Below are 14,263 nucleotides of genomic sequence, written 5' to 3'. Positions count from 1 at the left end.
TTTTGCTTACAGCCATTATCCTTAACATTATCAGAAAGTATACAGTTCTGAAAATAGCACTCAAAGGAATGGTTTCCAGCAGAGGGAGCGCATACATTTATTTTTTGTGTCATTGCAAAAACATAGCTGTTTTTATGATTTCTTACAACCAGTGGGATAAATTAAATAGATATTTAAGTTCCCACTTTTTAGGTGTGCATGCTGTTTTGCAGGCCCAGTCCTAATGCATGTATTCTAATACCTAGGCAAGCATGTTTATCCACAGTGGGTTTTGCATGAACTAAACATGCTAAGAGGGCACACTTACACAATATTAAAATATCAGCCTAGATTTTAGAGTGTGTTTCCAAGCTGATTATAACAGTATCAAGACAGGCTGCAATTTGGAACTTTTCCTTTTAAATATTTCAGCTTCCATAGCTCTTTGCAAATGTTAATAAAGACATTTTTGCTTGATTTGCTTGATTTGACTGGCTGATTCTTTATTTCAAGGGCTCTGTCCACACCTGCTATAAAAAATATTCTTGTATCTTTGACTGAAACCTTTTAATAAGCCACCTTTGCTAAAAGTCTGATTGCCCTATTTCAATGTGAGTGGGTATATTACTATCATTAGGTATAGAAAATCTGATTATTTAATTTTATAGGATTTCAACTGTCAAACATTACTGTTTGTGATCTGAAAATGCCCACTTTAATAGCCTCAGTCAAACTCCATCCTAACACTGTTGCAATTTATTGTCCCTTCCAGGCTTTCAAATTGCTTATCATCAAAAATAATTTTGCATAGTGAAGGTTTTGTTCCATGTGATACTTAGATATCATTGACCTAATGGTCCTGCCAAGTGGCATCATCATGTTTCCATGGAAACATCTTGAGCTGTTTTGGTACCAAAATATATCTGTATCTAGTTTTCTAATATTATTATATAATGTATCTCAAAAGTAATTAGTGCAAGTATCAGTATATTTGAAAAAATATTAAGTTTAATTGATTGATTGATATTTATTGTACCATTCCATATGAATAAGCCATGCTTCCTCAGATAGTAACATTCAGAAAAGATTTGATCATTGTTCCCACTATTGACTATGCAATAACATGCATTATCAATTTTCCTCCATAAATAAAAGTTGCACTTGAATATTTTAATTACAGCTACAAAATTTGGACTGGAACCAGATTATTGGATTTTGCCAGTCTTCTTGGGTGTTTGAATCCAGGGTTTTGGAACAGATCCATCTCAGATTTACAATAAATGGGAAAATCTGAAGCCGGGGGTTACAATGCAATCATGCAATCACATAAAAGAGACGCCGCCTTGTTATTCAGTTTCCAGCCCTTTGAATATGGAGCCAAGATAGTGTATAACAGTGTTTATTTTTACAAATAAAATTAATTAAATTAAATCATCAAGAGGTGCTTAGATTACTGTGACGTGTGAATGTATGTTCTCCATACCAGAAACTATATGAAGGGTGAAATTCACCCCCGAGCAGAGAGACTGCTCAAGGCTGTTGCGTCACTTAAGCCCTGTATGTGGTAGTGAAGTGCCAAGAGGCCATGTACTGTCTATAAATACAGGTAAATTTCACGCTGAGAAAACTTAACTGTGCAATGCTGGGTCAGGCAATGCCGGAGTTGGGCTGCCTTTTGCTTTCCCCTGCTATGTAATTCCTAAAACGCCCAAGAGGGGAACTTCCTCCTGTATACCTTATCCTTGATCCCGCAAGCTGATCTGCATGGTTGGACCTCCACACTCATGTGGAGCGTCTTTAACTTCAGTGAGCTCCAGAGGGGATCAAAGGGGTTCCTGAGCTTGGATCACCTTGCAGAAATTGAAGAATGTCCTCAGCCCCAGCTCCCTTTCAGCACACTTTGCTCAGTCCCACCATATCCTGCCAAATGTGTTGGGAAAACTTAAAGCCCTTCCTCAACCCATTATTTTTCTCTAGACACTAATTTACCCACGGAAGCTGACAAATCATAGAATGATAGAAATGTAGGGATGGAAGGAACCTTGAAGTCATGAAGTGCAGCCCCCTGCTCTGTGGCAGGACCAAGTAAACCTAGACCATTCCTGACAGGGGTTTGTCCAACTTGTTTTTTAAATGTATCCAATGATGGGGACTCCACAACCTCCCTTGGAAGCCTGTTCCAGAACTTAAACACCCTTATAGTGAGAAAGTTTTTCCTAATATCTAACCTACATCTCCCTTGTTGCAGATTAAGCCCATCACTTCTTGTCCTACCTTCGGTGGAAAAGGAGAACAATTCATCACTGTCCTTTTATAACAGCCCTTAACATATTGGAAGACTGTTATCAGGTTGCCCCTCAGTTTTCTTTTCTCAAGACTAAACTTGCCCAGTATTTTCAACCTTTCCTGATAGGTCAGGTTTTCTAAACCTTTTATCATTTTTTCCCCTCTCCTCTGGATTCTTTCCATTGTGTCCACATCCTTCTTAAATTGTGGTGCCCAGAACTGGATACATGTCTCCAGCTGGGGCCACACCAGTGCTGAGTAAAGCGGGACAGTTACCTCCCGTGTCTTACATACAACACTTCTGTTAATGTACCCCAGAATCGTATTCACTTTCTTTGCAGCTAGGTCCCATTGATGACTCATATTCAGTTTGTGTTCTTCTGTAACCCCAGATCCTTTTCAGCAGTACTACCACCTAGCCAGTTATTCCCTATTTTGTAGCTGTGCATTTGATTTTCCCTTCCTAGGTGAAGTACTTTGCACTTGTCTTTAATGGATTTTATCTTGTTGAATTCAGACCAATTCTCCAATTTGTCAAGGTCATTTTGAATTTTAAACCTGTCCTCCAAGGAGCTTGCAACCCCTCCCAGCTTGGTGCCATCTGCAGATTTTAAAAGCATACTCTTTATTCCATAATCCAAGTCATTAATGAAAATATCAAATAGTACCAAACCCAGGACTGACCCCTGAAGAACCCCACTAGATATACCCTCACAATTTGACAGCAACTCGAGATAACCACTCTTTTTGAGAATGGTCTTTCAACCATTTGTACATGCACCTTGTAGTAGTTTTATCTCAGCCACATTTCCACAGTTTACTTATGAGAGTATCATGCAGATGTGCTGATCTTCAGCTCTAGGGGCCTCCTAATTCATAAATAAAAGGTCAAAATAGAGAAAACATAAAATGTTTTCTCCCCCACCCCTGCAAAATGTACTTTGAACACACAACATCTGATTTTTTTTTAAAGGCACTTCTCCTCCTGAAGGGCTTATTGTCATGCCATTTTCCAGCTATCTACCACAGCCATTCCAGGTTTAAAAAAGGAATCTTTCTATGATAGGAGTGGGCATTTATTCTCCATGTGGATAAAATTGGCTAACCCATTTTTGCTCCAGCTTCTATCTTTTAAATAATATAATATAATATAATTAATAAAAACCTGTCCTTTTGGTGGAGACCAAGTGTGAAAAATTTCATCCCCAAAGGGCAATATTGAGCTGAAAACAGAAAAGGAGTACTTGTGGCACCTTAGAGACTAACCAATTTATTTGAGCATGAGCTTTCGTGAGCTAGCACAGATACTATTATGCAATCTTAACTGTTGCAGTCCCTGCCCTCCTGCCATAATTAACTGGATTGTATATTAAGGATAATAATTATACTCTCATTGTGCTTACAATGCACCAGCTATGCCATCTAGTCATGCCCAATATGTTCTGGCAATACCAGCACATGAAAAATATTGTGTTAAGAACTCACTTTGAGTCCTTGTCACTGAATTAACCTTAAAGTTATGCTTTGTAAAATCTGGTTGGCTGAAAGACAGTGTCCCCAAAAAACAGGAAATCCTACTGCGGAAAACCAACAAGAGAGGAGTTTATGTTGACAAATGTGTATAAGATACTTAAGGGTAAATAGTACTATATCAGAACAGTCCACACTAGGGGCATTACCCCTTCTGGTAAGCGCTCTTTGTTTTACTGTTTATCCAACTTTGATTCTTAAACAGTTACTCCGAAGCCGTGTGCCTCATTTTTTGTTTGATTTAGCTTTATTCGTCTCCATTTCTTTAAAGAGCATCCAGAAGAATGATGGCTATTTTTCTCATGATACAGAACAAACAACCCCTGAGTTGGATCATAGTGGAGGTCTAAGAATCGGAACTAGAAGTGAATTAAAAAACAGCTGTTAAATTTCAACAATATGCATGAGCAGACTAAATGATCCCTTAGGACCCAGTTCATGACACCCATACTAGCAGAACCTTACTACACAAGTGGTTCTACTGGAAACATTAGGACTGCTTGTGTACTAAAATACTGCTCCACATTAATAAAAATGACAGATTCAGAGCCTTGTAATTGAGTTATAATATTTTTTTCCATGTAGCAAAACTCTATGCTGAAGAGATCTTTGCCGTGGGTTCAGTGAGTTAAAGGTGTATATCGTATGAATCCTGAAATGTGAATGCGAATAGAAGAGTAAGGTTACTTTTTTATGTGTTCTTCTGTTTTGACCTTTTATTTATTAATTAGGAAGCCCATAGAGCCAGAAATCAGTACAGCTTCATGAGTCTGACGGTAAAGATGGTCTCGTTTGTGAGAAGTGGTGTTTAATAAGTTAGAACCTGGCGCTAGGAGAGGTCAGAAAACCTGGGTTCTTTTCCCTGATCATCGGCTGAATCACTGGGACCCAGGGTTACTCCACAAACTCTTCTTTGACATAGTTTATTCATCTGTAAAGTGGAGACAATAATCACCTTCATAAGAGGGTTTGGATTAAACTCATATTTATGAAGCTCTTGGAGATGCCCAGAATAAAGATGCTGCAGATGTGTGAAATATTCTTTAAGTTCAATATAGCCTTTTCTTCAAGAAACTCATTGTATATACATATAATCTGCTCCAAATTGTGGAGTGTTTTGTTCTTGGGATTTATGTGTGAACTATGGCTCAAGTCTCTTACGGACAATATAGCAAATGGCCTGTGAAGTGCTGTCTGCCCTGGCTTTGGCAGTTTAAACATTTGGCTCATGGAAACATTGTTTGTGCCAAAGTAAGTCCATTTTGAAAATATACAGGACATCCTGTCTGTGGTCCTATTATGGATGAAAGAAAATGGAAAACAATTTAGGATAAAAATAACTAGAAATACATTGATGTTTTCAGTGCCAGTCTTCACCTGAGAAAAGATGTTTGCTTATAACTTTTTGACTCTGAAAGCTGCTCCTTTCCTCCTCATTTTGAGTCCTCTTTATTGACAATGAAGTGGTTAGTGGAGTCATAGTGGAGACGAAGAAAGTTGGGGGGTTTTGGTAGTTGAACCACATCGTGCTGAGTTTCTTTCTGCCTTTTTTACTCTAACTATAAATTTCAATAGTCTGTGCTAGGCCAACTTGTAATTATACACCCATTGCTCTGGGTTATTGCTAGCATTGGGGTGTTTTTGGCTAAAAATATTAGCCAATTTTCTAGGAGTGGCTGTAAACCATATTGTGGGTATGTGGTGTTGGCCCAGAACTATATAGTCTGGGCAGTGGTATGATTATTCATTTTCCTCACAGTTCTCTCAGATGTTTTTTATAAGATTCCATAGCAATCTGAAGGACCAGTGACTGGAAGAAACCTTGATATAGCTTTATTTGACTGGGACATCAGATTTTAAAAAAAATTATGTAGGATATCAAATAGTTCCATGGTCTCCATGTCACTGTTTCCAGCTAAATCTACACACTTGCTGCATGGACAAGAGATGCTGCATTCATTGGACCTTAAAATTCCTGCTGTCTTGCTGGAGATCTTCTGCCCAACATGTTCATTCATGTTCATTCTCCTTCCTTGGGGAGGTCTTTCACAAACTTGAAACCACTGCTGCTTTTCATACATCAGATAGAACATCACCCTCTTCCCTTAGTCTACTGTTGAGCTTAAAACAGCACAAACACAAATTATGGACATTTCAACTCATTAGTTGTGGTCTCAGGTAGGATTTATCTTCTTTCAAGACTCTCTCAGTTCTTTTTCCAGTTATCCTAGAACTATCCCGGTGAATGTGTTAAATATAACACCACTTTACATGTAGCAGCTTTCATTCAAAGGATCCAGAAATCTTTAAGAAATAATTAAAGAACTAAGGTTCTGTCTACAGTGACTTCAGCAATGGTATTAGAGATACAGATGTGTTTAAAAAGACAGCTGTTATCCACAGTTCCCCAGGAATCTTGCTTGGCAGCATGATTGTTGATATTTGGAGTACATAGGGATTTCTTTTTCTAAAAACTGTTAGCCCAAACTCTGATATACTTACCCCTCTTAGGCAGTCCATCCAATGGTCTCTTTTCATGAATTGTTACAATGCTAGCATAGTCGCCTGTTGTGCTACAACAGTTGGACTGCATATGAAAGATATTTCAGAAGCAGTTACAAGATATGGTGTGTACCTCACAATAGCTGTGACGCAGGTAAGTACAATACTATCACAGCCTTTTCTAGATAGGTACATTCACTCACATCAAGGGCTTATCTATACACAAAGGCTGTATCACTTTAACTATACTAGCTTACATAAAGTGCTACATACCCTTCTTCTCCAGTGTGGCCACAGTTATGCCAGTATAAATGTGCTTATTTCCTTAAGGGAAAGGGAATAAGTTATATCAGTGTAATACCAATATAACTGCATCCTCACAAGGAATTGTATCAGTCTAAAACACACACCCCTTACAGACAATTATGCTAGTACAAAATTTCTGTGTAGAACAAGCCTAAGTGAATTGGCCAGGCTCTCACTGACAATAAGGGGCAGAGCCTTGAATGGAATCCTTGAGCTGTGAATATATGGGCTTTCTATAGTCCAGGGGTCAGCAACCTTTCAGAAGTGGTGTGCTGAGTCTTCATTTATTCACTGTAATTTAAGGTTTCGCATGCCAGTAATACATTTTTTAGAAGGTCTCTTTCTATAAGTCTTTAATATATAACTAAACTATTGTTGTATATAAAGTAAATAAGGTTTTTAAAATGTTTGAGAATCTTCATTTAAAATTAAATTAAAATGCAGAGCCGCCCCGGACCGGGTGCCAGGACCCAGGCAGTGTGAATGCCAATGAAAATCAGCTCGCATGCTGCCTTTGGCACGCGTGCCATAGGTTGCCTATCCCCGCTCTAGTCACTTAATGTCTGTAGTAGCTGACCATGTTCAACGTGTTTTTGTCTTGATTCCCTTTCAGTAATTTGCTGTCTAATCCCTTTAATTGTAATTGCCACCTGGCATGGCTAGGGAAATGGCTGAGGAAAAGGAGAATTGTCAGTGGAAATCCACGTTGCCAGAAACCCTCTTTCTTAAAGGAGATTCCGATTCAAGATGTAGCCATACAAGACTTCACCTGTGATGGTAAGGAAACTTGATGGGACTGGGTATTTCATTACCAGACTGGTATCTCTGCTGGTTTTTCTACCTAATCAGTACCACGATATCATGATGAAAAGAGCTGAATTAAATCTACAGTAGAACCTCAGAGTTACGAACACCTCGGGAGTGGAGGTTGTTCATAACTCTGAAATGTTCATAAGTCTGAACAAAACATTTTGGTGGTTCTTTCAAAAGTTTACAGCTGAACATTGACTTAATACAACTTTGAAACTTTACTCTGCAGAAGAAAAATGCTGCTTTCCCTTTTTTTTTTAGTAGTTTATATTTAACACAGTACTGTACTTTATTTGCTTTTTATAAATGTCTCTGCTGCTGCCTGATTGCGTACTTTTGGTTCCAAATGAGGTGTGGGGTTGACTGGTGTTCATAACTGTGAGGTTCTACCGTAGTCATGAGGGAGAGAACTGTCTTTTATCAAATGTCATTGTTCTATCATCTGGGAATTGTTTTTTTTTTGTTGGCGATGGCACCTTAGTAGATTCATAGATATTAAGGTCAGAAGGGACCATTATGATCATATAGTCCGACCTCCTCCACAACTCAGGCCACAGAAAATCTCACCCACCCACTCCTGCAACAAACCCCTAACCTATGTCTGAGCTATTGAAGTCCTCAAATCATGGTTTAAAGACTTCAAGGAGCAGAGAATCCTCCAGTAAGTGACCCATGCCCCATGCTACAGAGGAAGACGAGAAACCTCCAGGGCTTCTTCCAATCTGCCCTGGAGGAAAATTCCTTCCCAACCCCAAGTATGGTGATCAGCTAAACCCTGAGCATATGGGCAAGATTCACCAGCCAGATACCCAGGAAAGAATTTTCTGTAGTAACTCAGATCCCACCCCATCTAACATCCCATCACAGGCCATTGGGCCTATTTACCATAATAGTCAAAGATCAATTAATTGCCAAAATCATGTTATCCCATCATACCATCTCCTCCATAAATTTATTGAGTCTAATCTTAAAGCCAGATAGGTCTTTTGCCCCCACTGCTTCTCTTAGAAGGCTATTCCAAAACTTGACTCCTCTGATGGTTAGAAACCTTCATCTAATTTCAAGTCTAAACTTCCCAATGACCAGTTTATATCCATTTGTTCTTGTGTCCACATTGGTACTGAGCTTAAATAATTCCTCTCCCTCTCCAGTATTTATCCCTGTGATATATTTATATAGAGCAATCATATCTCCCCTCAACCTTCTTTTAGTTAGGCTAAACAAGCCAAGCTCCTTGAGTCTCCTTTCATAAGACAGGTTTTCCATTCCTCAGATCATCCTAGTAGCCCTTCTCTGTACCTGTTCCAGTTTGAATTCATCCTTCTTAAACATGGGAGACCAGAACTGCACACAGTATTCCAGGTGAGGTCTCACCAGTGCCTTGTATAACGGTACTAAAACCTCCTTATCTCTACTGGAAATACCTCGCCTGATGCATCCCAAGATCGCATTAGCTTTTTTCACGGCCATATCACATTGGCAGCTCATAGTCATCCTATGATCAACCAATACTCCAAGGTCCTTCTCCTCCTCCGTTACTTCTAATTGATGCGTCCCCAGCTTATAACTAAAATTCTTGTTATTAATCCCTAAATGCATAACCTTACACTTCTCACTATTAAATTTCATCCTATTACTCCAGTTTACAAGGTCATCCAAATCTTCCTGTATGATATCCTGGTCTCTCTCTAAATTGGCAATACCTCCCAGCTTTGTATCATCTGTAAACTTTATTAGCACACTCCCACTTTTTGTGCTATTGAGGTCAGTAATAAAAAGATTAAATAAATCCCAAAACCGATCCCTGAGGAACTCCACTGGTAACTTCCCTCCAGCCTGCAGTAGGACTCGCTGTAGTCTCCCTGTTAACCAATTCCTTATTCACCTTTCAATTTTCATATTGATGCCCATCTTTTCCAATTTAACTAATAATTCCCCATGTGGCACGATATCAAACGCCTTACTGAAATCTAGGTAAAATAGATCCACTGCATTTCCTTTATCTAAAAAAAATTTGTTACTTTCTCAAAGAAAGAGATCAGGTTGGTTTGGCACAATCTACCTTTTGTAAAACCATGCTGTATTTTGTCCCATTTACCACTGACCTCAATGTCCTTAACTACTTTCTCCTTCAAAATTTTTTCCAAGACCTTGCATACTACAGATGTCAAACTAACAGGCCTGTAGTTACACGGATCACTATTTTTCCCTTTCTTAAAAATAGGAACTGTGTTAGCAATTCTCCAATCATATGGTACAACCCCTGAATTTACAGATTCATTAAAAATTCTTGCTAATGGGCTTGCAATTTCATGTGCCAATTCCTTTAATATTCTTGGATGAAGATTATCTTGCCCCCCAATTTAGTCCCATTAAGCAGTTCGAGTTTCGCTTCTACCTCAGATGTGGTAATATCTACCTCCATATCCTCATTCCCATTTGTCATGCTACCATTATCCCTAAGATCCTCTTTAGCCTTATTAAAGACTGAGGCAAAGTATTTGTTTAGATATTGGGCCATGCCTGGATTATCTTGATCTCCACTCCATCCTCAGTGTTTAGCGGTCCCACTTCTTCTTTCTTTGTTTTCTTCTTATTTATATGGCTATAGAACCTTTTACTATTGGTTTTAATTCCTTTTGCAAGGTCCAACTCTACTTGACTTTTAGCCTTTCTCACTTTATCCCTACATGTTCTGACCTCAATAAGGTGGCTTTCCTTGCTGATCCCTCCCATCTTCCACTCCCTATATGCTTTCTGCTTTTTCTTAATCACCTCTCTGAGATGATTGCTCATCCAGCTTGGTCTACAACTCCTTCCTATGAATTTTTTCCCCTTTCTTGGGATGCAGGCTTCCGATAGCTTCTGCAGCTTTGATTTAAAGTAATCCCAGGCCTCCTCTGCCTTTAGATCCATAAGTTCTTCAGTCCAATCCACTTCCCAAACTAATTTCCTTAATTTTTGAAAGTCAGCCCTTTTTAAATCAAAAACCCTAGTTGCAGATTTATTTTTGTTAATCCTTCCATTCAGTTTGAACTGAATTAGCTCATGGTCACTTGAACCAAGATTGTCCCCTACAACGATTTCTTCTATGAGGTCCTCACTACTCACCAAAACCAAATCTAAAATGGCATCTCCTCTAGTCGGTTCAGCAACTACTTGATGAAGGAATCCATCAGATATCGCATCTAGGAAAATCTGAGCCCTATTATTATTACTAGCACTCGTCCTCCAGTCTATATCTGGGAAGTTAAAGTCTCCCATGGTCATGCAGTTTCTATTAGTACATACTTCATTAAAAACATTAAAGAGGGCTCTATCCGTATCCAAATTAGATCCCAGCGGTCTATAGCACACCCCAAGCACTATCCCAGGGGAGGCTCTAGTAGTTTTCTTCCCCAATGTAATTTTTGCCCAAACGGACTCTATCTTATCCGTTCCATGGCTTCTTATTTCTTTACATTCTGCCTCATCATTGATATACAATGCTGCTCCACCACCTTTACCTTTATTTCTGTCTTTCCTAAACAGCACATACCCTTCAATACCTGTACTCCAGTCATGACGACTATTCCACCATGTTTCTGTTACCCCTATAATATCTGGTTTCACTTCCTGCACCAGTAGCTCTAGCTCCTCCCTTTTGTTACCCAGGCTCCTCGCATTGGTGTACAAACACCTTAATTTTTGCTGTTTGGCCTCGCTCACATGCTGTACCCTGTTAGGCACGGTCATTCCACAGCCAGTATAACCTATTAGACTGGTATGCACACTGCCCTTCCTCCTTATATACATTCTCCTACCCACGGCTGTATCCTTTCTTACTTTGTTTTCTTCCCTCTCAATGCTAAAATCCGGCGTGGAGATTACCTGGACATCTCCCAACCATCTCCCCCAAATTCCTAGTTTAAAGTTCTCTTAATCAGTTGTGCCAGCCTCCATCCTAGAAGTCTATTTCCTTCCCTACTCAGATGAAGTCCATCCCGAGAGAACTGTCCTCTGTCCATGAATGCCTCCCAGTGGCCATACATCCCAAAGCCCTCCTTATAGCACCACTGCCTAAGCCATCTGTTGATAGTCATAATCTTGTCACACCTTTGTTGCCTTTCTCTAGGAACAGGCAGAATCCCACTAAAGATCACCTGAGTCTCGATTTCCTTAAGCATCTTCCCCAGCTTAGCATAGTCTCCCTTCATACGTTCCAGTGAGAATCTAGCCATATCATTTGTTCCCACATGAAGGATAATTAGGGGATTCTTTCCCGATCCCTTTAGGATCCTTTTCAACCTCAGGTCTACATCCCGTATCTTAGCACCAGGAAGACAGGACACCCTCCTATTCTCTGGATCAGCTCTGGTTACAGGCCTGTCTATTCTTCTCAGTAAAGAGTCCCCGATCACATAGACCTGCCTTTTCCTGGTGATGGTGCTATTCTCCAGTCTATCCCCTGTTCCCTCTGGCTGCAAGTTCTTTCCATTCCTATTCTCCCTTGTAATCCTCTTCAGCCCATCCTGTATCCTCCTGGGGCTCGTATTTGGTGTAGTCTCAGTTGACTCTTCCCATCTTCCTATAGATTCCCATGTTCCGGGCCCCCTCCCTCCAAGCCTAGATATGAGTTCTTCCTTGTGCAATCAGCTAAGACTGGTTTCTCTGAATTCTTTCAGGATACACCTTTTTTTCACCCTTGAACAAATGCATTCAGCTCCTTGCCAGGGAGTTTGACGAACAAAGCAATTTTCCTTGAGAATGATGCCAGTGTAGTTACTGACTTTTTCTCCCATTCCCTTAACCCCTGAGGACAGTAGGAATGGGGCTTGCTTGGAGAACCTACTAGATCTTGGGGCTGTGACGTTTCAGTAGAAATATAATGGGAATATAGAAATATCAGAGATTTAGAAATCAATCAGAAAGATTCAGTGAAGTGTAATGAACGGCTGTGGCCATTTAGGGGCAAACTCTGACCCTTCCTCCTCTGCTATGGAGGACCTCCTGCTGCTGCTGCTGTTGTTTGTATCATTGTAACTGCTAGGAGCCTTGGACATGAAACAGGACCCGATCATGCTAGGTGCTGTACGAACACAGAACAAAACGACGGTCTGTGATCCAAGGGACTTTGCAGAAATGCTTCAGTTGCTCTGTGTGGGGACAGTATATGATGAGGTTTTGCTCCCTGTGCACATCAGCCTCTACCTCCCTGTGAAGCAAGATTTGGGGGCAGGGTGAGAGTGGAGTAACCTAATGTACATTCATCTCCTTTGGTTCAGTGGGACTACCCAAGTGCATAAAGTTGTTCTTGGGCTTAAGCATTTGCAGGATTAGCAAGTAATGAGTGAGTTTAGTAAACAATAGGGGAAGTGAGCAGGAGAGACCAGGAGCTACAGTAAAAGTTTAGCTTAGTTACATTCATATCTTGGTGGCATAGGTTGGTTTGTAATGATGGGATTATTTTCCCATTCCCCTTTCTTCTTTTTCTCTCTGTCATTTTTAATGGAAACCATCCCTTTTTGGAAATGCACACTCAGGAGTGAAAGTTGCTGGGATTACTTTGCAGACCTCTAGTAGGGCTTCCAGTCTTGTTTAAACTTGAAGGCTCAAGCATACACCTGGCAGACCCATGAAAGAAGGAAAATCATCTCTGCCTCAATTAGTCTTTGTATCAGTCTTAAAGAAATGAAAATTTCTAATGGAAACATGGTCATATGGTTTAACTTTATTATTTCAATGTTCAGTACATTCAGTCTGCTTGCATTCATAAACATTTATATACTTCCTATCATGATCATCTAGAGTATGTTTCACTAACTGTTTCCTTCCATATGCATCTTGATACTAGAGTATTCATTTTCCTAATGTTTTGTGAAGCGTGTTGTTTTTGGGGAAAATCCATGCTTTAATGTTCTTAACGTCAAAGACTTGGTTTCTTCCATGCAAACACTGTTGTTCTTCAATTATGAGATTTAATCTGTTGTTTATGGAATTTTGAATCCACTTTAGGAGTATTAGATATTTTTATGCATGCACAGATGCATTGCCAGCAATTCTGAGCATGTAGCTTGGGGTGTTTTTCTTTTTTGCCTAGTTATCCTTGTCAACAATGAGGCTTTTCAATTAAAGTGATAAATGAAGTGGCATGCCAACATTAAAAGTCGACACTTAACATTGAAAGATTTACATCATGATGAAATAAAGCTAGATAGTTATTTAAAAAAAAAGATTCCTTGTAATCTTATGTCAAGGTAAGATTAAGGCTAATAGTCTGGTAAAGTTTTCCATTTAAGCTAAGACAGGGTGCATGTGTTGGGGTGACAGGGAGAGGCTATTTAATAGATGAAGATTTGTAGCCAGCTTTTTGATAAAACTTTGTTTCCTTTTCCCTTTAAAACAATTGCCACCATTTTTCAGGGCAGTTTTTCACCCCGATATCAGTGATCCAGTATGTGATGTTGGAGAGACACTAAATATTAGGGATCAATTGACAACCCAACTGTTGTAGACTTATGGATGTCCCTATTTTGTATTAGATGTGAGCAATTGCCTCTGAAGTGAGCCCTCCTGGCCTGCATGGTTGATTTCCAAATATCAGGATCCTCTCATGGTCATTCTCTCTCTCTCTCTCTCTGCAGGTAATGATGAAAGCAGCTGTCTACTCTCTCCTCGTTGTCCTGATCAATGTACTTGCGTGGACTCAGTAGTGCGCTGCAGTAACAAAGGGCTGCGCATCCTGCCCAAAGGCATCCCCAAGGATGTGACTGAGCTGTAAGTTACATTTTATGTTACTCCTTTCACAAGAAAAGGGCGCTGGGTACTGTGCCAGTTGAGGTCCATGGAAGTTTGCCATTGACTTCAGTGA

At 39.8% G+C, this 14,263-nt stretch overlaps 1 protein-coding gene across 2 annotated transcripts in view; it reads left to right on the top strand.

Moving 5' to 3' along the window:
- The window catches only part of SLIT3 (slit guidance ligand 3), an 801,478-nt gene that overhangs the window by 638,919 nt on the left and 148,296 nt on the right, over positions 1-14,263 (top strand). For both annotated transcript variants that reach the window (XM_073355953.2, XM_073355954.1), the window contains 2 exons: positions 7,217-7,380; positions 14,037-14,169. In XM_073355953.2, coding sequence (XP_073212054.1) covers positions 7,217-7,380; positions 14,037-14,169 — 297 coding nt within the window. The remainder of the gene's footprint in view (positions 1-7,216; positions 7,381-14,036; positions 14,170-14,263) is intronic.

The sequence above is a fragment of the Lepidochelys kempii genome, chromosome 8, assembly GCF_965140285.1.
Source record: "Lepidochelys kempii isolate rLepKem1 chromosome 8, rLepKem1.hap1, whole genome shotgun sequence".
NCBI lineage: Eukaryota > Metazoa > Chordata > Testudines > Cheloniidae > Lepidochelys > Lepidochelys kempii.
The sequence above is the reverse complement of the archived record's forward strand: the minus strand, read 5'-3'. Positions and strand labels throughout refer to the sequence as shown.